The sequence below is a fragment of the Alexandromys fortis genome, unplaced genomic scaffold, assembly GCF_014885135.2.
Source record: "Alexandromys fortis isolate MF-2015 unplaced genomic scaffold, M_Fortis_MF-2015_v1.1 scaffold_174, whole genome shotgun sequence".
Lineage (NCBI taxonomy): Eukaryota > Metazoa > Chordata > Mammalia > Rodentia > Cricetidae > Alexandromys > Alexandromys fortis.
Genome location: NW_026068063.1, coordinates 2,122,533 through 2,145,907, shown reverse-complemented (window position 1 = coordinate 2,145,907; position 23,375 = coordinate 2,122,533). Strand labels below are relative to the sequence as shown.

The 23,375-nt window shown below is 37.9% G+C and overlaps 1 protein-coding gene across 7 annotated transcripts in view; it reads left to right on the top strand.

The window, feature by feature from the left end:
* Positions 1-23,375, top strand: part of Tlk2 (tousled like kinase 2) — a 95,315-nt gene that overhangs the window by 43,074 nt on the left and 28,866 nt on the right. For 4 of the 7 annotated variants that reach the window (XM_050120325.1, XM_050120323.1, XM_050120324.1 and 1 more), the window contains 6 exons: positions 6,776-6,871; positions 8,059-8,151; positions 12,722-12,832; positions 13,240-13,376; positions 19,528-19,680; positions 22,985-23,051. In XM_050120325.1, the coding sequence (XP_049976282.1) occupies positions 6,776-6,871; positions 8,059-8,151; positions 12,722-12,832; positions 13,240-13,376; positions 19,528-19,680; positions 22,985-23,051 (657 nt within the window). The remainder of the gene's footprint in view (positions 1-6,775; positions 6,872-8,058; positions 8,152-12,721; positions 12,833-13,239; positions 13,377-19,527; positions 19,681-22,984; positions 23,052-23,375) is intronic. The other 3 variants (XM_050120329.1, XM_050120327.1, XM_050120328.1) reach the window with 2 other exon arrangements.

The following is a 23,375-nucleotide window of genomic DNA, read 5'->3' as shown; positions in this document are numbered from 1 at the left end:
CCTTTAAAATTAGGTTATCTTTATTGTTGAAATATAAGGGTTCTGAGGCTGGAGAGATGGCTCAGAGATTAAAAGCACTGGCTGTTTTTGCAGAGGTCCTGAGTTTAACTTCCAACAGCCACATGGTGGCTCACAACCATCTGTAGTGAGATCTGATGCCCTCTTCTGGCTTATAGGCATACATGCAGGCAGAACAATGCATACATAATTATTAAATAAACAAATAAAATATTTTTTAAAAAAGAAATACAAGGATTTTATACATAATCTAAGTTGAAGACTCTTATCAAATACCTTTCAGATACCTTTTTTCTTTTATTTGGGCTGTTACACTGCCTTTTCACTGGTGTCCTCTTTCTTTTTTGGTGCTCTTAATTGAACCCAGAACTTCTTCATGCATATAAGTCATACCCTTCAGTCCACCTCTAGCCCACGTGGTGTCTTTTGAAGTACAGAAATTCTTAATTTAGAAAAAAAGTCCAATACCCATTTTTCCTTTTCCCTTCTGTCACTTATCCGTTTGGTTATTGTTGACGGAGTTTCCCTGTGTCCTGGCAGCCTCTCCCCAAATAACTACACAGAGACTTAATTATGTTGACCAAGCTTAAGCTTGTTTTTAGCTAGCTCTTATAACCTAAATTGACCCGTTTCTATTAATCTATGTGCTGCCTTGAGGCTTGTTTGCCTCCTGTATGTACTTCCTATCCTGCCTACTTCATGGTGTCTCCTCTAACTCCACCTTCTTCCCAGCATTCTTCTGCCCTGAAAATCCTGCCTAGCTATCAGCAAGTCAGATCTTTATTAACCAGTGAGAGTAATACATATTCATATTGTACAAAAAGATTGTTCCATAGCAATTCCCTTTTTTCTAACTAAAGAGGGAGGTTTTAACTATTAACATAGTAAAAGGATATACAACAAAATTTCAATATCCATTCCATTTGTATTTGACAAATATAGAGAAAATGTGCCTTTATTTATCTTTGTCACTCTAAATACCTAACTTACCTTTTATCATAACTAAGGAAAACTTTAAGTCTAATTATTTAGTCTTTGACTCCATCAAAGACCCCCCAGGGACATCAGATTCCCTAGACAGGCTCAAAGTTCTTTCGTAATGTTGGGGCATCCAACTTGGCCTATAGGCCTATTATATCTGGCAGATTTTTCTGAAAAGCAGGGAATTTTGAAGGACTGTCCTCCCTTGTGTTGGCAAAGTTTGGCGGTTGTTTATTTTACATCCTACTAGTCCCGTTTGGAGAGTATACTGTCAGCAATTTAGGCAAGGGCAGTTTTTTACCAGATGACTAGCTTTTGCCATAAAGAAAGCAAACTCCAAACAGAGGTTCTTCAATGCCCATCTTCTTCTTTTGAAGTAAATTGGTGCTGCCAAGAACATACGTGTCTCACTGTCATGAAAAGCTTTAGGTTATTAAACAGATTAAATGTCATATTCTGTAGGTCTTTGAAGTGTTTGAAGACCACCTATTTAAATGTATCTTTTTTTACCTTGAAAACATACCTAATATGACTACAAGTTTGATTATTATAGATGACTTACTAACCTGTACTTTTAAATTATACATTACATTTTTAAATGAGTTGCATAAGCACAGTACCCCACAAGAATACACAAGAATAAAAACATACATTCAGTATGGCAAAAATAACTTTAATTTGTATCAATAAACCACAATCTATACTAATGTAAAATATTTTGAGATTAATAGTTTTTTAGGGGGTTAAAATCAATTCAGTGATCTAGGCTTTATCTCATCATTTCTATATCATATCCCTTTTTCTTTTAGAAAGAGATCTTTGAACTTGACTCCTTTGTCTAGTTTTTTTTTTTTTTCTGACTATGACCAATAACAATTTGTAACCAAATCCCTTAGATGATAACAAACATCCATAACCCATCTTTTGGGAATGTGGGTATTGTTTTTTCCTAAACTGCTTCCTATTGCTTGGGGGCACCAGTATTTTTGGGGCAGCCTGAGAAAATTTAGGAGAATGGTTAAGTCTTGGCTTAATAGTTTGTGAGGCTGAACCATCTCAGTCAGCAGTCTTGAAGCTGTTCTTGGTGCAGTAACTGTAAGAGAAGTATTCTGAGATGTTGAATCATCTGGGCCTTCTCTTTTTATTGGTGTTGGTCAACTTTATCTGAAAATATATAAACATTTAAAGGTAACTTACGTATCTGTATTAATACAAGTATAGACTATTGTTTACAAGTTTGCTGAAGATGATTTTTCATTTTATGTTTGAGCAGGTAAAATATACATTAATGTATTTTGTAGGTTTTTTTTTTTTTTTTTTTTTTAGGTTTATTTCCTATGTCTGTTGTCAGGATTTTTCAGGGGGTTTTCCCCGATCAAGCCTGAGCCATATCAACCTCGAATGAATTCACAGCCTCTACTGTGGAAATAAAACCTTAATCTTTACCCCAAAGCAACATATCTTTTAACTTCCATTTTAAAGTTAAGATATTTTTAAAATATTTAGGTTGGATTCATCTATCAGTTTTTATTATCAAATGTCTCAGCAGTTATCACTCACTCATTAGCAATCAAAAAATTTAAAGACAACATAATAACATAACATATAGGATCCAGACTCCCTGTGGTTTTCCATCTTTGTGTGGCGGTGTGTGTGTGTGTGTGTGTGTGTGTGTGTGTGTGTGTGTGTGTGTGTAGTCCTTTTCTAAGGACTTCATTATTTTTGAACTATTTTCAAATCTATGACTACATACACCTTTCTTCTTTTCTCTCCCAAACCTATGTGTATTTTTAAACACACTGTAGTCCGTTTAGAGTTTTTTTTTCTGTCTGGATCTGTCTTTACTGAACATCTGTATTAGTTTTTCAATTGCATAAATTGAATCTTAAGCAGCTATATCAGCCTCTGCCAGTGCAGCTTACCTTAGTGCATGGCAGCTGGCTCCTCCCACAGGGGGCTGCTGGGAGATGTGCCTTGGCACTGCAGCCTGCATGAGAGACATGAGAGTAGGAAGCTGTGTTTGGCTCAGTTTTTGTGTGTTTAAGACCTTTTTAAAGGTTTTACAGGTTTTATGTGGCTGTAGGTGCCTAATGTTTGGGTGCCACATGTAAGCAGAGTTTTTCTGTGTCTCATCAGCCACAATTATCTTTTTGCATTCTATGTTTGCATTCTCAAAAGCACTCAGAGACTTACTTGCTATTAATTATAAATGCTCAGCCAATAGCTCAGGGCTGTTACTAGCTAACTCTTACATTTTAAGTTAACCCTTATTTCTTAGCTACTCTCTGCCACATGGCAGAGTATGTTTATCTCTCATTTCATCTGCATCTCGATCAAAACTCCTCAGACTTAACCCTTCTTCCCAGGGTTCTCTATGTCTTGCCTCCTAGTTACCAGCCAGTCAGTTCTTTTCTTTTCTCTTTTTTCCCTCCCTCCCTCCCTCCCTCCCTCCCTCCCTCCCTCCCTCCCTCCTTCTTTCTTTCCTTCCTTCCTTTTTTTGGTCAACTCCTTTCTTAAACCAGTCAGAAGGTGAAAGATGCCTGGGCAAAGATCACATCTTCAGTGTATACAAAATGATTATTTGATGACATTTCCCATATTGGGTGCCATATGTAGAGGGACTTTTCTGTCCTGCCAGCTGCTGGCCTCAAACTCACTGAGATCTGGCTGCCTCTGCTTCCCAAGTTTTAAAAACTGTTTAAGCCAGGTGGTAGTGGCACATACCTTTAATCCTGGCAATGGGGAGGCAGAGACAGGTGGATATCTGTGAGTTCAAGGCCAGCCTGTTCTACAAAGCAAGTTCTAGTACAGGCTCCAAAGCTACAGAGAAACACTGTCTCGAAAAAGCCAAAACAAGCAAACAGACAAAAAAACCCACTGTGTCTAAAATGGGATTTTGTTACATTCAGTGTGTCTTTGTGAATTAGAACTAATCAAACTTTTATTTATTTTATTTTATTTATTTATTTTGGTTTTTACAGACAGGGTTTCTCTGCGTAGCTCTGGATGCTCTGGAGCCCTGGAATTCACTCACTCATTCACCAGGCTGGTCTTGAACTTGAGAGATCTGTCTGCTTCTGCCACCTAAGTGCTGGGATTAAAGGTGTGCACCACCACCATCTACTCTTGTCATTGAGAGCAATTAGTGTGGATGCACACATCCCCCAGTTCTAATGGCCTTATTAACTAGCTTGGTAACCTAGGTTTCCTTGTCTGTAAAATAAAAATAACAATCACCAATTTATAGGAATTTGTGTGTATGTTTGTATGTGTACACATGTACATGTGTGGGTGCTTGTGGAGGCCAGAAATTAACATTGGATATTGTTCCTTGATTGCTTCTCTACCTTAATTTTTTTTTTAAGGTAAAAGAAGTAGGAGGTTGGGAAAGATGAGGAGGAGGAAGGAAAATGTTAATTTCTTTCCATAATTTCTTGTTTTGTTTTTTTCTCTTTTGGTATTTTTAGATAAGGTTTCTCTGTATAGCCCTGACTGTCGTCCTGGATCTCACTTTGTAGACCAAGCTGGCTTCAAACCCAGAGATCCTCCTACCTCTCTTTCCCAGCTGCTGGGATTAAAGGCATGTGCTATCACTGCCCATCTCTTCCCATAATTTCTATATTTTTTATTACCGTTCCTAATACTGTGTTAGATATGGCTACCATCTACTGAGCAAACACTTTACGCTAAATGATTCACCGAACCTAGAACTCACTAACTGGCTAGACTAATGTCTCTTTCCCTGCCCCTTAGTGCGAGGATCACATACTACCACCATGTTCGCTCAGCTTTTCTACAGGGAGGTGTGATCTTAACCCTAGTCTTTATATGCTTGCATGGCAGGCACACGCACTTCACCAACTGAGTCATCTTCTGAGCTTTTTGTACTTTTGAGACAGGTTCTTCTTGTGTAGTTCTGGCCAATCTGGTACTTGTTCTATAGATGAGGCTGGCCTTGAACTCAGAGATCTGCCAGTCTCTGCCTTCCGGAGTGCCGGGATTAATGGTGTATATGTCACCACACTCAGCCTCAGCCTTTTTTAAAATAAAGGATTTCATGTTAAATTGGCAATGTGATTGTTCAGTAGATGATATGTATCTAACACTGGTAACAGCAGTAATAAAAGAGTATGTAGAAATTGTGGGAAGAAATTGGTATTTTCTTTTTCTCTGCCTCCTTTTCTTCTTTTCTTGTGGTACTTGACATTGAACCGCAGGCCTTGTATATCCTAACTCTATTCTAGCACTAAGTGAACCTCCAAGACTTTTAAGTAAGTTTACATGCTTGGAAACACTGCATTCTCTGAACTTGTAGAACTGTATTTTCATTATCTCATAATTCTAAGGATATCTAATATTTCCTGGTTATATATGCGATGAGTTATGTTTTAGGTGCACCTTGATTTAAAGAGTACTGTGAATGAATTCCTGAATTGTTGGATTATATTACACCTAAAAATTTAAAAATTGCTTTGGACTGGGTTTGTGTGTCAATGGTAAAATACCTACCTACCTAGCACATGTAAGATAGGTTTTGGTTCCTAGTACCACCAATGCAACTTCAAAAGACCCCTTTATGTGTACACATGCACGTGCGCGCACGCACACACACATCATTTAAAATAGAATCTGGGGAGATAACTCAGTTGATAAACAATGTTCAAGTATGAGTATAGATGCTCAGTACCTTTGTAAAAAGCTAGGTATGTGGTACACCTAGAATCACAGAATGGGGAGGCATGGATAGGAGGACCTTCTGAAGCATGCAGGACATCTAGCTTCAGAAAAATGTGTTGGAGAGTGATAGAGGAAGACATTCCATACTGTCCTGGAGCACACACAAGAACATGTTACACACATATACCATACACAAATGAAAGTACTTGTGTACACATAGGAACATGTTATATACACATATACCACACACAAATAAAAATGTGTTTGCATGTCAAATCAGCAAATAGAAATATCACAGAGCAGCCCAGAGTTTTATATACTTTTTTTGTGTGTTTGTTTGTTTTTGTTGTTTTATTTTTCGAGACAGAGTTTCTCTGTATAGCTTTGGAGCCTGTCCTAGAACTCGCTATGTAGGTTAGGCTGGCCTTGAACTCACAGATCCACCTGCCTCTGCCTCCCAAGTGTTTGGATTAAAGGTGTTTGCCAGCACTGCCCAGCTGAGTTTTATATATTTCTGTGCTAATGGATAATATTTGAATTCAAGAGAATTTTATGAATATTTTGCAGTCCTTTTGTGGGGGAGCTTTCTGTGACAGGGTAACTGTGTAACAGTTCTGGCTGTCCTGGACAGTCTCACTGTAGTTACAAATGGTAATGAGCCATTTGGTGTGACTGCTGGGAATCGAACCAAGGTCCTGTGTAAAAGCAGCAAGTGTTCTTGATAACAGAGCCATGTCCAGCACCACTTCCATCCTTTCTGCTTGGACTGTATGTCCTCTGCATTGTTTACATTACTGACCTTTTTTGACAAAGGCACATTGAAACATAAGTGAAAAAAGAAAATTATAGGAATAACTAACCACTCTATATAAAATAATTTATAAACATTTGATTCTTTAAAGCCTATCTTCAGAAACATGAAGGTACCACGTCTAGTTTTTGGCTCTCATATTTAATTTGTTTTATTTTCCTCTTGGTCATGACTTCTGGCTTGAATTAGAAAGGTTTGTTTTATAAAGAGGTAATTGTTTCTATTCATACACCTTTGTGGAGAAAGATGCAAAACCTTCCTGTGATTGGTGATGTACTTTTATTATAGGCTCAGCAAAACAGTCCTTCTTCTACGGGTTCTGGCAATACAGAACATTCTTGCAGCTCCCAAAAACAGATCTCCATCCAGCACAGACAGACCCAGGTAGGTTGGGGACCAACACACTGCAGAGCTGTCCTCAGGAATAGGCCAAACTACATAGGAAGTCTGTAATTCTTCTCTTGGTCTTCCCTTTACCTTTGACTATACCCCTTTGTGTAGTCTCTTCAGAATTTGTATTACGAGTATTTCATGTTCTTTGGAAGGTGTTTTAACAGGTCTTTCTTCACCTTTCTGGTCATTAGTAAGATGCGTGCTTGTACTGACTGCAGCATGGAATGGGAACAAGAGCACACATTTTGAAAGTTTCTGGGCCTAGGTTCAAATTCTATCTCTATTTTTTACTTTTAATATTTTGTAAAATTAGGATGATTTCAATTGCCTCAGGCAGTGGTGACAGTGGGCTTTCAATAAATGTTAATTTCCTACTTTAAGAAAGTAGTTTATTTCCTAAACTTGCTTACTTACTCACAAGACCTACTTATATTTCAAAATGTGTTATATCAACCAAATTCTTTCCTTAAGCAGTTTTCAGAAGTTTTTTTTTTTTAAAACAAAAAAACTTAGAGATTGTTGTAAACTTTAACTGAATGTGTCTGAGAGATTTTCCTATGGCTATAAATCCCAGCAATGGGAAGACTAAGGCAGGAGAATCTTGGTTTCAAGGCCAGCTCAGGCTGTCTGAAGAAAAGAAAAGGAAAGGAAAAAGGAAGTTATTTTTGAAAAGGGTAGTAGATATTTGCTTCAGCTCTCATAATAAGTTAGTTTATTGGGTGTTCTTGTCTGTGTTCCCCTCAACACAGGATGCTTGTCAGTTAAGAACGGTATAACATCTAATTCTCTCTGTTTCCACTAGAGGGCACGCTTGTTCCTAGAGACTTGTGTCCTGTCCTGAAATCCCTTTTTAGTCAAAGCTGGTTTTAGTTCTACAGTGTTACATATTTTTTATTCAATGTACAGTATTGTGAGGATTTGTATAGTTAATTACAGATCTAATATTTTTGTAGTACGGGTTTAGTAGATATTGCTAAGGTTTGAAGAATGGGATGAGTAAAACAGATTTAATTTCCTGTGTTATCTATCCAGGTATTGATATTAGCAAATGCATCTTCCAAAAAAAAAATGAAAGAAAGAAAGAAAGAAAGGAAAAGAAAAGAAAAAAGAAAAGAAAAACGTTATGGCATGTAATGTTTTGTGACTAATTCTAAATTTGTTTGCTTTTGTCTTTGTAGTCTGACCTCACAATAGAAAAAATATCTGCACTAGAAAACAGTAAGAACTCTGACTTAGAGAAGAAGGAAGGAAGAATAGATGATTTGTTAAGAGTAAGTATGAGAGTACTAAGAGACTCTATAAGCACTTCTACATATCTGGGTCCTGTGCATATTGTGGATAAGTACTATAGCCAGATAACACAGCAAACAGTGAGCACCTGAGGAGGAACTAGAATCATCTGCATTCTAAATGCCTTCTTTAAGTTGGAGAATTTATGATACAGCATTTTGATACTTGAATTTATGTTAGGGACGGAGGTATGTGGAGTTGTAGTCCATGTAGAACTATTGGATTAAGTTTCCCATTTTTACCATTTGAAAATACTCATTTTTATATTCTTGCTTTTTTACTTTTCTTTCCTTTTATTTTGAGACATAGTCTTTCTATGGAACTTGGCTGGCCTAGAACTTAGTATCTAGATTAAGCTGACTTCAAGCTGTCAGTGATCTGCCTGTTTCTGCTTCTGCCCCCTCTAACTTTTGTTGTTAACTGTTAAATGATTTACTGGTTGTTTATATATGTATGTGTGTGAGCTTGTGTGAATATATGTGCACCACATATGTGCAGCAGACCATGGAGGTCAGGAGTGGGCATTGGATCCCCAGAACCAGGAATTAAGTGAACCACCATGTAAATGCTGGGAATTGAATCTGGGTCTTCTGTAATAGTAGTAAGTGCTTTTAACTGCTGAGCCATCTCTCTAATCCTATTTTTTGCATTTTAAAAACTTTTTTTAACAAGAACCATTCATCTCATTTTTTTTTACTTTCTGTATGTGTGTATGCGTGCTCATGTGCACTCGCACATGCAAGCATGCACGTGCAGCATGCGTGTACATAACTGTGTCCTATTGTGTAACCTTGACTGGCTTTCAGTTTTAATCCTCCTGCCACTGCTTCTGCATAGCACCCTAGGATATATATGCATATTTACCTTTCTCTCTCTCCTTTCCCTCATCCTCCCCACTTTTTCTTAATTTAGGATCTGATTATTTTTACCTGTTTTTAACTTTTTTTCAACTTTATGTATGTGTGTTTTGCCTATATACATATATGCCTGGTGCCTTTGGAGGCCAGAAGAGGGCATTGAATCCTCTGAAACTGGAGTTACAGATGGTTCTGAGTTGCCATGTGGTTGCTGGGAAGGGAATCTGGATCCTCTGTAAGAGCTCTTAACTGTACCTTCCTGCAAGTATGTGTTGCTCTTAAAAATTAGCTTTTTTGTTTTGTTTTGTTTTGTTGTTGTTAGTTTTTCAAGAAAAAGTTTCTCTGTATAACCCTGGCTGTCCTGAAACTCATTCTATAGATCAAGCTGGCCTGGAACTCACAGAGATCCACCTGCCTCTGCCTTCCAGGTGCTGGAATTAAAGTCAAGCGCCACCATTGCCTGGCAAAAATTTGTATTTTTGACAAGACTCAGAAATAGAAGTTCTAGTGAGGACAACTGGCATCTCTTGGCAGTCTGTGCCTGGAAGTTTTCTTTGGCTTCCTTTATTCTCTTGACCAAAAGTTTAACATATTCTGCATCTTCTTATTTTTCCTAGTACATTGTTTCTTCAGAATCAGTGTGCCAGTTTTGTATGTTTCAGGACACCTAGGGTACCAAGACACTCAATCTTGGATGCTTTGGGGGGCTTCCTACCTTCTCTGTTTTAAAGACTTTCAAACATTATATTAAGAGATATCATCTTCTTTTATTTATCTATTTTCTGTCTGTCTGTCTGTCTGTCTATCTATCTATCTATCTATCTATCTATCTATCTATCTGTTTATTATTTATACAGCATTCTGACTCCATGTATGACTGCAAGCCAGAAGAGGGTACCAAATCCCATTACAGATGGTTGTGAGCCACCATGTGGTTGCTGGGAATTGAACTCAGGACCTCTGAAAGAGCAACTAGTGCTCTTACCTTCTGTGGCATCTCTCCAGCCCCCATTATCTTCATTTGAGATATAGAATATTTGTAGATTTTGCTAGATCATTCGGGCCCTACAATGAGGCAGGACGGTATCCTGATCCATATTTTTTTTAATTGAATTTTTGGGCCTCCCCAGTGCTGGGATGAAAGGTGTGTGTCACCACGCCTAGCATTTTGTGCATTTCACTGATGGTCCCACACCTCGTTCAGAGTTAACATTTCTTAGGCCTTTTTTTTTTTTTTTTTTTTTTTTTGGTTAAGTTTCCCCATAGTTGAAGGAGAAGAGCCATTTATTCTTAATAACAATTTTACTTATATTTTGATAGTTTGCTTGAAGTATTTTGTGTTTGTGTGTGTCTGTGTGTCTTGTATGCACATGTGACGAGGGGATCAGGTCCATGTATGCTTGTTGTATGAGACACTTGAGCTAGGCTGGTGGTCATAAACCTCAGGGATCTTCCTCTGCCCCTCAGTGCTGTTTTCCATAGCTATGTCTGGTTTTTATGTGGGTGTTAAGATTTGAACTCCATTGTCCTGCTCTTCTACTGGATTCCCTGCTCGTTGTCTTCTGTGGATTGAACTTACAGCTTCTTCTAGTTCCTTTTCTGTTGTTATGAAACAATTTGACCAAAAACAACTAAAAGGAGGAAAAGAAAAATATTTTCCTTGTATTCCCATGCCAATCTAGCATTGAGGGAGTCAGGACAGAAACTTGCAAAACCATAAAGACATGCTGCTTGCTGGCTGGCTCTTTGGCTCATGATTAGTTATCCTTCTTACACAGCTCAGGACCATCTATAGGGGACGGTGGGGCCCACAGTGAGCTGGGCCTCCTCCATCAAGACACTCATCCATAGACATGGGTACAGGTCAGTCTCATCTAGGCAGTTCCTCAGTCAAGTCACTGTCTTTCAGATTTTATTAGCTGTGTTGAGTTGACAGTTAAGATTAACCAGAGCTGGGCCTCTTGCATGCTAATTACACAGGGTCTGCCACTGTTCTGTACCCCTAAGCTTTTCTCCTCCCCTTATACACACACTTCACTTCTTTCTTTCTTTGAATATAAGCTATGCCATCAACAAAGAAAACCCAGAAGGGAAGCTGCATTTTTTTTCCCAAATAGACTAGAAATCGAGGATTTGATTGAAAACACCCCTCCCCCATTTCCTTTCTTCAGACATTTTTTGCTTTAGAGCTCAAGCTAGCTTCTGACTCATCACCCTTCTGCCTCAGCCTCTTAAATGCTGAGCATATAGATGTATGCCTGGCAGATTTTGTGTTTCTGTGCTGGAGAATGATATGGGGTGAAATCACAGGTTTGGTTTGGTTTTGTTTCAATTTCCTTTCAGGCAGATATTAGTTCATCATTGAGTTTTTCTGTTTTAGTGAGATGTTGGGTGACTGCATTGGGTATGTCAGCCAACTTCTACCCATGGACTCCTAGAAATGATTATTAAAAACCATGCTTTAAACTGCTAGAGACTGATTCTGTTCATTCCTCCAGAAACTTCTAGAAATGTGTTAGATTTTATATACACACTACTTGGTCTTTTCCTTATAGGTTCTTCAGTATGAACTAGATAGTCACACTTCTCCAAGTGCAGTAAACTCTTCCTTTGATAACATGGTCAGAAGGATTCTGCAGTAACAACTAGCAGGAATAATTATGCCTGTGTAGAGAGTGGAGGCAGAGACAGGCAGATTTTTTTTTGTTTTTAAGGCCATCCTGATCTATAATAGTTCCAGTGCATCCTACATCGTGAGCTCCTGTCTTAAAAACCAAAAGCAATAAAAGACGTTGAAGAGATGGCTCAGTGGTTAAGGACTGTTGCTATTCTTTCAGAGACCCAGGTATGCTTCCTAACTCCTACCTGGTAACTCACAAGCATCTAGAACTCCAGTTCCAGGGAACCCAATGCTCTCTTCTGGTTTCAGAAGGCATGCACATAGCACACAGATGTACATGCAGGCAAAATACCCATACATTTTTTTAAAAAAAAAAAAAACTGAAAAGTTTCAGCAATTTTTTTTATTTGTTTTAAAAAAGTCTTATATCATTTAGTTGATAAACAAGATTTCCCCACTGTTCAAGAAAGTGATGTTATTTGGCAAGAGTAGAGGTTTTTTGTTTTATTTTTCTTTTCTTTTGTTTTTAAACAACTAAGGGATAAATTCAGGACTTACAAAGACAGATTTGACCTTGGGATAGTGGTTCTTCCCTTCTGTGTTATTTTAGGAGCCTTGAAATTTTCAAAGTATCTAACCCATCCTGTAGGCTTCTGACCACAGCTAAATTAACTTAGACTCTCATATTCTTGAAGTGGGATCTTATTTTTATCTCTTGTAGGCATGGGTGTCCTGGCTTCCCTGGGGACAATCATCCACGAGAGTTCATGTTCTTTTTCTCTTTAGAAATAAGCTGAGGACATGGCTCCTTGGTGAGCTCACGGTTAGCTGACTTACTCAGGGGCTCAGAGTGGCTCCATAGCACTGCCAAAACAACTTCTAAGTTGCAAAACAGAAGAGCTTTAACATAAACAGCACTCACATGGTAACACAGAGACTGGTTAAAGGATTGAATTACTGCCTTTAGAGAGACATGCTTACTGTAGATAGTAACGATTTTTTTCTCTTCCTAAAAAGTACTTTTTACTAATCTACCTTGCTTAAAACTAATTAAAATATATTTTTCTATCAAAGGCCAACTGTGATTTGAGAAGGCAGATAGATGAACAGCAGAAGATGCTAGAGAAATATAAGGAACGATTAAACAGATGTGTCACCATGAGCAAGAAGCTTCTTATAGAAAAGGTTAGTGATAATGTGGCCTGAAGTCTAAGATTTAATGTGTGTCATTGTGTAACACCTTAACTGAGATGAAAATATTGAAATAGAGGATTTCTGAGAAATAAAGTTCTAATAACTTGATAGCTAGAGGTGTTTCCTTGCATGTACAACACCAGACCAAGACTTCCCAGGTCATAATATGGACATGCTTTCTGGCTATTTATTGCTTTGACTGGGAGGGTGACAACTTGTCCCTGTCAAGTTTATTTTAGGTGTTGGATGTCTCCTCCACTCCCTTCTTCCCCCCCTCCCCGTTCCCTTTTTAAATGGTATATGATTTATCAACAGTATTTTCCTTGATAGTCCTATCATTTTCAATTTGTAAAAATTGCTAATTAAAGTATTATTTGTTTTGGTCCTTTTACCCTCAGTCAAAACAAGAGAAGATGGCGTGCAGAGATAAGAGCATGCAGGACCGCTTGCGATTGGGCCACTTTACTACTGTCCGGCATGGAGCCTCTTTTACTGAACAGTGGACAGATGGCTATGCTTTCCAAAACCTCATTAAGTAAGTCAACTATCAGGGTCGAATAGGGGACTTTTAAATGTACTTGAATTTTTAAAGTTTTCTCTAATTATGATCAGAAATGTAGGATTGGGGCTAGAGAGAGGGCTCAGGGGTTAAGAAGAGCATTGACTGTTCTAAAGGTCCCGAGTTCAATTCCCAACACCCATATGGTGGCTCACAACCATCTATAATAGGATCTGATGCCCTTTTCTGGTATGCAGAACACTCATATATAAAATATAAATAAATAAAATTTAAGAAAAAAGAAATGTAGGATCAGTGTGGTGGTACACACTTGTAATCCTGATACTCAAGAGGCTGAGCCAGGAGAATCCTGAGAGTCATGCTTCCATAATGTTTTAAAAAACTGACATAGAAAATCAGAAGGACAAAAACTTGAGTTTTAAGTGAGTTCTTCATTGAACCTAAAAGATTAAAAATTACTGAAGCTAAGGAAGACAGAATCAGGGTTTTACTTGATTGCTTTTTAATTAATAGTGTTTTTTTTTTTAAATACTGGTCACAAACCCGGCGTCTTATGTGGGCCTCACATTGTAGGCCAGTGTTCTCTTAGATCCTCAGTCTCTGGGTAGTATACTTTGATAAGAAGCCAGCTGGACAAAAAGCAGTCTGGCAAGGACCCAGGATAGAAACTATGGGACTGAGCATAAGATAGAACTATAAGGAACTTTGTGAAACATGTCCATGGAGCTCTTTACACAGATGGTGGCTAGTCATCGGCCGATGTCACTTCCTTGAGGCCAGGGCTCCACCAGCGGTCAGGCTAGTGACCAGTCCTACTGCCCACCTGTCTGCACATTGGAATCCTGAATCCTTCTCTATCACAGAACTTTTGGTTTTAAACACATAAGCATTTATTCCAATTTGGAAATTCATGTTTAAATCACCAAATTTGAACTGTGAGTAACTGTTAGCTCGAGATTTGAAAAAGAAAATATGTGGACACACATCTGTGAGTTTTTATTTCTAAAGTGGTGATATATATCTGTAATTCAGCACTTGGGAAATGGAGGCAGAAGAATTGCCATTAGTTCAAGGCCAGTCTGGGCTACAAAGTAAATTTGGACCTGCCTAACCTGATGAGAACCCTGCATCAAAAACAAAACAGACAGTGTGTGTGTGTTTGGTTGTATATCTATAATGTTACCTTAACTTTATTTTGATTTGTTAGATTAATTTTATCTAAGACTAGAAGATGGGTGAAAACATTGTATTTTTTATTAGTAATTTACTTACTTCCTATACTTAGGATTGAAACTAGGACCTCATGCCTGCTAGCTCTTCCATTGAGCTAAATCAACTATTTTTAATCAAAACACTCTCCAACTTTTGATCTCTAGATCTTTCCCATTTTTTTTGTTGAAATAGATTGTTTAATGTGAATTGGAGAGCATGTTATTACTTTTAAGCAATAATGAATTATAAATAACAGATGGATCCCTGAAAGAAAACTACAAATATCAATGGTATATATAATTAAATATTTCATTTTAACTAACCTGAATTATACATTAGTAGTAATTGTTTGGGGTACAAAGCATCAACCTCAAACTTAGTTCAAGCGTGTCTTTGCTTCGCAAATGTACCAAATAGGTGTTTTGTTTTGTTTTGTTTTTAATAAGAAGAGGCTGTCAAATCAGAGAATATCCTCAAAGTAAAGCAGACTTGTACATCATGGCCCGTATTAGGGGTACAGAGTATCGTCTTCGTCTTCTCTAGTAGCTAGGCATACCTCTCTAGTTCAAGTGCACTAAGGCAGTTTTACCAAGGCATGTATGCATGGCACCTTTTCCAAGAAGAACAAATTGCCCATTCAACATTTGTGGGTGGGGAGGTCAGTTGATATTGCTACTTAAATCTCCTTTAGTAGCCTAAGTTGTATAATATACTCAGACTGAATCCCAGGTAGGATAGTTGTTCTTGACAATGGCTACTTGTTAGATGGTAGTCATTTTTGGCTTTGATGCAAAAAACTGGTTGCCATGTATAAGGAAATGAAATAAATTTTGTTTTAAGAAAGAAATATAGCTTTTGCTGATAGCAGCATTTTTTTTTTTGTGTCAGCAACCTAATACCTAGAAGGTTCTGATAAATTTTATATTGGGTAAAGAGTATAAAAATGATGATTTTGCTATAAGAGCAAAGTGAGGCTTAACAATAAAGATTCCAAACTTAAATTGGTCCCCTGAGTGGGTAGGGGTTTGTTTTTTGTTTGTTTGTTTGTTTGTTTTTGTTTTGAATGGATACCCAGTAGTTGTAGGTATTTTATTTCCTAATGTTCTGCTCCAGTAAATTACTTTTTTCACTTTTCTTGCCATGTAGCTCTGGTTGGCCTAGAACTTAGGATCCTCCCACCTCAACCTCTGCGGTGCTGCTAGTACAGGCGTGTGCCATCACACGGCTCTCACTTTCAGTACAGAGTTGAAACTCTTTAGGTGTAAGGGAGTGTGAATGATTACTTGACAAATGGTGTTTCTATGCATAAGAAACCACATGACTAGTCAGGTGTAGTTGTTCATACCTGTGATTCCAGCAGTCAAAGTCTAAAACAGGATGATTGCCGAGAGTTCTGGGTCAGCATGGGCTACATAGTTTCAGGCCTGCTTGTCTGTCTGTCTGTCTGTCTGTCTGTCTGTCTGTCTCTCTCTCTCTTTCTTTCTAAAAAAAAAATAAAAAAGGAAGAGAAAGTAGATAAAGAAATGTATACCTTAAATCACAGTGCTTGGAGGCTATGAGGGAAGAGATTTATGAGTTCTAGCCCAGCCTGGCTTTATAGCAATACGTGTTCAAAAATGAAAGAAATGTGTGTAGCCAGGTGGTGGTAGCACACACCTATAATCCTAGCACTTGAGAGGCAGAGGCAGGTGGATCTCTGATTTTGAGGTCAGCCTGATCTACAAGCGCTAGTTCTAGGACAACTAGGCCTACACAGAGAAACCCTGTCTCAACCCTCCACTACCACTAACAAAAAGGAATGTCAACTGTGACATATACAGTAATTTGTGGATGAAGAAGCTAAATACCAGGCACCATAACTAGGTTTTATGGGAAGATCCAAGCTCCAAAATCATTAGATCTTAAACCTAGAGCATACAGACAGCCTCTACAGAAACTTCAACATAATGTTGACTTACTTTTTTCCTTGTCTCATATTTGAGAGATCTTTTAATTCTCTAAAAGAAAGCTTTACTGTATCAGTCTCATAATATTTTTGGCTAGAATATGCTTTTTTTGCTTTTTAAAATGTTCCACTTGTTGAAAGAGCATTTTATAGTTCTGAGAAAGATGTTAAATATTATTATTCAGAGTACTGTTTTATTTAAATAAGTTCCAAACAGTCAATGGCAAGGCAGTAAAATTCTTTGTGTTGAAATAACATTAAATAAGTATAATTTGAGTGCAAAATTGTGGTCATTTAAGAAGTAGAATACCAGTGAAGGTAAGTTACATTACAGTATTGCCATGCTTGTCTAGGCTTTGCTCAGATGTGGAAGGATGTCCAAGCATCTTCTAGGGTATCATCTAATTCTCAGGCAGAGCCATGCTAAGACAGTTTATTCTGTTGCTTGAGTGTTAGGTCATGCTTAGGTGGTCCAGACTCTTCCATGGCTGTGTCTGTGCAGAATATATGAAATCCTGAGAGTATTTTAAGAATCATTTTTGGAGATGCTAATGTGCTAGTTGCTATTTGTATGTAGTAGGGAGCTGTGGGCCTCTTCCCACAGCCCGGCTCCCGGCCGCTTGGCTAGCTTATGCCCCGAAATAACAACACACAAATTGTATTCTTTTAAACACTGCTTGGCCCATTATATCTAGCCTCTTCTCGGCTAACTCTCGCACCTGGACTAGCCCATTTCTAATAATGTGTGTAGCACCCCAAGGTGTGCTTACCGGGAAGATTCTAGCCTATGTCCATCCTGGGTCGGAGCTTCATCGTGTTTGCCCCAGAGAGGAGAGCTATGGAGTCTGAGCTCACTTCCTCTTCCTCCCAGCATTCTGTTCTGTTTACTCCTCCCACCTATGTTTTAACCGATGAGGCCAAGCAGTTTCTTTATTACTTAACCAATGACCTTCCTCCATCATTTGTAGATAATTTTTTTAATGGAAGAAGTTAAAATAATATCTAAAAATCTGTTTTTTCAGCTACGTTGCCTATTACTAATTTAGAGTCTGGTTGGGTCTGGAATGCACTTTGCTGTTGAAGGTGCTAATTTCAAAACATCAAGCTTCATGGTTTAAAACAAAAGAGAAATTTGCTTTTTCGTACTTCAGGAGGCAAGAAAGTCCAAAATCAAAGGTGTAATAGGCCTAAGCTCTAGAGGTCAGTCAACCTTGGCCCTTCCCTAGACTATGTGTCCAAGGGCTATGGTTTGTGACTTAGAGCTTCAGGTTCTACCTCTGTCTTTACATGGGATGCTCTTAATGTGGCTCTGTTTGCTTCCTCCTGTAATGGTCATTGAATTTCAGGCTCACTATGGCAGCATGACTTAACTACTTCAGTGACCCTGTTTCCAGATAAAGTATTATTCTGGAGTTAGCCTGGTGGTAGGGCGTATTTGTTACTTTTCTCATTTCCTGTGAACAAATACCTAAAAGGTAACACTTGAAGAAGGACAGACTTGTTTTTAGTTCCCTGTTGAGAGGGTACGTAGTTCATGGTAGTGGGGAAGGCATGGCCACTGTATGTAGCGGCTGGGTTCATGATGGTTATCACACAAACACACACATACACTAGCCGGGGGAGATGAATACATTAAAAATAGTTGGTAAGGGGGGGGCTGGAGAGATGGCTCAGTGGTTAAGAGCATTGCCTGCTCTTCCAAAGGTCCTGAGTTCAATTCCTGGCAACCACATGGTGGCTCACAACCATCTGTAATGAGGTCTGGTGCCCTCTTCTGGCCTGCAGACATACACACAGACAGAATATTGTATACATAATAAATAAATATTAAAAAAAATAGTTGGTAAGGGGCTGGAGAGATGGTTCAGTGGTTAAGAGCACTGGCTGCTCTTCAAGAGCAGCACTCAGGTTCAATTCCCAGCTCCACACGGCAGTTCAAAACTGTCTGTAACTCCATTTCCAGAGGATCTGACACCCTCACACCAATACATATATACAATAAAGTATATTTTTAAAAATATATTTAAATATATTTTAAAAATAGTAGGTAATGTCCATTTCCTGTTATAAGACATAGTACGATGTGCTGGGATTTTGTATTCCCAAAGTAAATCTAAGTGAAGGACAATGCTTAATTGACCTTATTATTTATATACACAGCTAAACAGTTTGAAGAACATCTAAGGCTGATTATTGCTGTGTCTGCTTTCATGCCTAGGCAAGAGTTCTCAGAATATGTAGTCTACAATTTCTCCAAATATATTTTGGAATTTATGTACCCTGTGTTTATGGTATATATATATAGATGGGAAGTCATGTAAATATGGTGGTCATAAGCCTCCTTTTTTGTTGAGTCTGAATAGATTAAATGTGTGTATTCATAATACTTTTTTCTTTTTTTATGGTTCTGCTGGACAGGGTTTCTCTGTAGCTTTGGTGCCTGTCTTGGAGCTCTGTAGACCAGACTGGCCTCGAACTCACAGAGATCCACCTGTCTCTGCCTCCCAAGTGTTGGGATTAAAGGTGTGCGCCACCACTGCCCAGCATAATACTGTATTCTTTAAAGGCATAATGTTGTATGCTGCACTAGGCCACTCTCCTGTAGTTTCAGCATTATCTTGTATGGTAATTGCCGGGGTTAGAATGCATGACACTCATGACTTCTGAGAGGCTGGGTGTTTTGTACAAACAATTCCTAATTAAATGCTGATTTATTTTCTTTGCTGGAAAAAAAAGAGGGAATCTGAAGGTTGTTCCTTTCAAGTCTATAATGTCCTAACAGATACTTATCCACTTTCCCTCACCTTTAAGCCGTAAGTAGTGCCTTAAAGTACAGGCTCATTCCGGAAACACTCTTCCTGACTGTTTGGCTCTTACACCCTGAAGGTTAACTACAGACTTCTGTCCATGAAGTTGTCAGACATGGAGGTGAAAGTTGTTTGTGTTCATTCCACACCAATGACAACTAAATTACTTGCCTTTTCTTTGCCATATCTTTTATATTTCTAGGCAACAGGAAAGGATAAATTCTCAGAGGGAAGAGATAGAAAGACAACGAAAAATGTTAGCAAAACGGAAACCCCCTGCCATGGGTCAGGTCCCTCCAGCAACAACTGAACAGAAACAACGAAAAAGCAAGACCAATGGAGCTGAAAATGAAACGTATGTTCTTGATGATGTGAAATGAAATGTCCTCTATCCCCCGAGTACAGATGCCTTGTTGAATACCCTTGGAAACACCTAGAATTTAAAGAGGCCCCTAGAATTTGCAAATTTATTTTTCCAGATATGTTAATGGATTTGTTTAACTCATATTAAAAACTATATAAAATATATTAGTTGATTTTCCTAGCTATTCACTCGTTATTCAGAAAGTATGAAATGAGAGAGAAAAGTACTGTTGCTTATAGATAGCATATATTTTGTTTTGTCTGTTCAAAATAAATTTATCATTATTAATTTTTACTTATGTGTAGCTCTAGGTTAGGATAAATTGGTATTTTATAGGAATTGGTGTTATCTTGTGGAAATTATCTGGCTAATAGTTTAGAATGTTCTTTACTGTTTAAGAAAAGTACATCATTTTTTTTTTTGTTTTTGTTTTTTTGTTTTTTTTTTTTTTTTTAGAAAAGTACATCATTAACACAAGCTTAGGAGTACGCCAAAGGGTCTGAAGATGACTCCATGCTTAAGAGCACTGACTGCTCTTGTAGAGGACCAGAGTTCAATTTCCATCTCCCACATGGCAGCTCACAGCTGTCTGTAACTCTAGTTCCAGGAGATCTGATGCCCTCTTCTTACTTCCAAGGGCACCAGGCATGTACATGTTACACAGGCATACGTATAGTTAAAACACCCATACATATATAATTTTTTTAAAAAAGTAAGCCAAGAAAATAGTAGATTTTTTTTAGAAAAAGAGTATTTTATGATACGACAATTCTTGACCTTATAAGCATTTCCTCACCCCATTACCCCCATGCCCTTGTATCCCATTCTGGAAACCTAAGGAAACCACTAGTCAGCACTTCTCAACCTGTGGGGTCTTGACCCCTTTGGGGGTCAAATGATCCTTTCAGAGGTGTTGCCTAAGAGCATCAGAAAACACAGATATTTATGTTACAATTCATAACAATAGCAAAATTACAGTTCTATAGCAGCAACGAAAATAATTTTACAGGTTGGAGGTCAGCATAACACAAGGAACTGTACTAAAGGGTTGCAGCATTAGGAAGGTTATGAGCCACTGCTCTAGTATCTTGAGGTATAGTCATTTTTTTTCTCTGTCAACAGTTATTACATAGCCATCCTGCACCAGAGTATAGAAAATCCTGGATTTAATAACTTAATACCTTCCCTCTCCATTCTTTTCTTCCTTTGTCTTTAATTGAAAGTAAATTTCTTGTCCGAAATTAGTATAGACATACATGGACACAGACAATTATATAACTTATTAGTATGTGTTTTTTCTTTGTGTGTGTATGTGTGTGTGTGTATGTGTGTCAGTACACAGAAACACATCCTATAATCTGTGCCAAGTATGCTACTTACATTACATCACAACTGTGTTACAAGTTCAGGAACTGTATCTTCTTTTGTTTAAGAGAGAAAGCTACTTACCCAGTCCTTACCCCATGTTAGGAAGTCTGTCCTGTGACGTGTGTGTATAGTGCAGAGCTAATAGGAAACAATCCCCGTTTTATGTGTTTATATAGGAGAAATGAACATCTCAATAAACTAAATTTACATTAAGTATAGTGATAAAAATATCCGTAGTAGGGGCTGGAGAGATGGCTTAGTGGTTAAGAGCATTGCCTGCTCTTCCAAAGGTCCTGAGTTCAATTCCCAGCAACCACATGGTGGCTCAGAACCATCTGTAATAAGGTCTGGTGCCCTCTTTCCTGCAGACAAAATATTGTATACATAATAAATAAATTTAAAAAAAGAAAAGAAAAAATATCCGTAGTAAACAAAGTTTGAGAAACACTTTTTCTCATATAACAATATTTTTGGAACTAGAATGTTTTCTGTTACAAAGTCCTTGTATTAGATTTAAAGATTCTCTAGACAACCCAAGTCATTGTTTTCTTTCATGAGTCCTGTGGTTATTTGCAGAGGGATACCTTCCAGTATTACTTGAAAATTACTTAATGCTGGTGCATGAAACCATTGGCTTAAGAATGATAAAGAAGGGGCTAGAGAGATGCCTCAGTGGTTAAGAGCACTAGCTGCTTTTTCAGAGGACCCAGGTTCGATTCCCAGCACCCACATGACAGCTAACAACTGTCTATAACTCCAATTCCAGGAGATCTGATACCTTCACACCAATGTACTTAAAATAAAGTTAAATAAATTATAAGAAAAAAAGAATGATAATAAGGTGTGGAGTGTGTGAGCATGCATGTCACGAATACACACCACAGAACAATAATTAGAATTTAATTCAGACCAGTAGTGTGTTCATGAGTGATTACCATCTGGAGTCTTGTGTAAAATCCAAGCTGGAAGGCTTTCAGTCCACTCTGTAATTAAAATGTCTGTGACTTGGCTCTTTCCACTGACCAGAAGCCAAAAACAGGCCTCTAGCATGCATCATTATCCCTGCCTAGTATGGAACCTGTTAAAGGCATGGAGAATTCTCGACTGTCATTTACCTCTTTCTTCTCTCTCTCTCTCTCTCCCCCCTCTTCCTCTCTTTCTCCCCTTCCTTCCTTCCTTCCTTCCTTCCTTCCTTCCTTCCTTCCTTCCTTCCTTCCTTCTTTCCTTCCTTCCTTCCCTATTTCTCCCTTTTTCACTGGAGTGAAATGAAGTACTAGATACAGGTATTCCTGCAGTTATGGACTAATTGCAGTAGCCCTAGCAAATGTGTTGTTACTTTTTTACTCTTGTATTTTCTTACAGTTGAATCTCAGAGCTTCTGCTTTATGGCTTTTTATGTTAAAATGATATAGCTGTGTTCTCTTTGTCCCATTAATTTAGTGTGCATGTAAATAGTGAAACTTAAACTTTGAAGTAGATGAATGTGAGAGAGGGAGAAATGGAGAAAATTCACTTCTTTATTCTTAGGATACAGGTTGTGTGCTTGGAGTAGGTGGAACTAAGAATGAGTGTTTGTCCATCAAGTCAGCCCTTTCTTCTGTCTTCTTTTTACATTTTCATTAAATAGTTAAAACATTTTGTTAGGTGGGTATTATGGCTTATGTAACATGTTGCCAAATATTTCATAAATAATGTAAAAATATGGCTCATATGTTTTTCTTTTTTCTTTCCTTAAATTAAACTTACGGGTATTGAGTCTTCACATCTTATCTGAAATTTTAATCAGAGGACTTCTAAATAACCTGGCTCTTAATCACATTGAATATGAAAACCACATATGCCCTAGTAGCATACTTTGAGCATTTTTGTTCAAATAAGCGTGTTATTACTTTATATAATTTGCTGAAATTGTGCCATTGCTTTTCAGGTTAACCTTAGCAGAATACCATGAACAAGAAGAAATCTTCAAACTAAGATTAGGTCATCTTAAGAAAGTAAGTATAATGGAAAAATGTTTTTCAAGAGGTGTAATTTCCACTTTACATTTGATGTAGAAATGATTTGGCTGTTTGGACAAATAGAATTGTAGCTTTGTATGATGCAAGAATTCTGCATTGCTACTCTTATTTTCATGGCTTGTAGTCTAGTAGGATTTTTATTTTCAAGTCAATGCAAGCTACTAAGTAAGAGTATGCTTTACCCCAGTGACTTATCTGCTAAAAATGTGTCAATTAATAGAGCTACCCAAGTGACTGTCCTTAAAGCAGAAATTAAATATACAGGATTAATATGTCTGAAATTGATAGAAGTACTCCTGT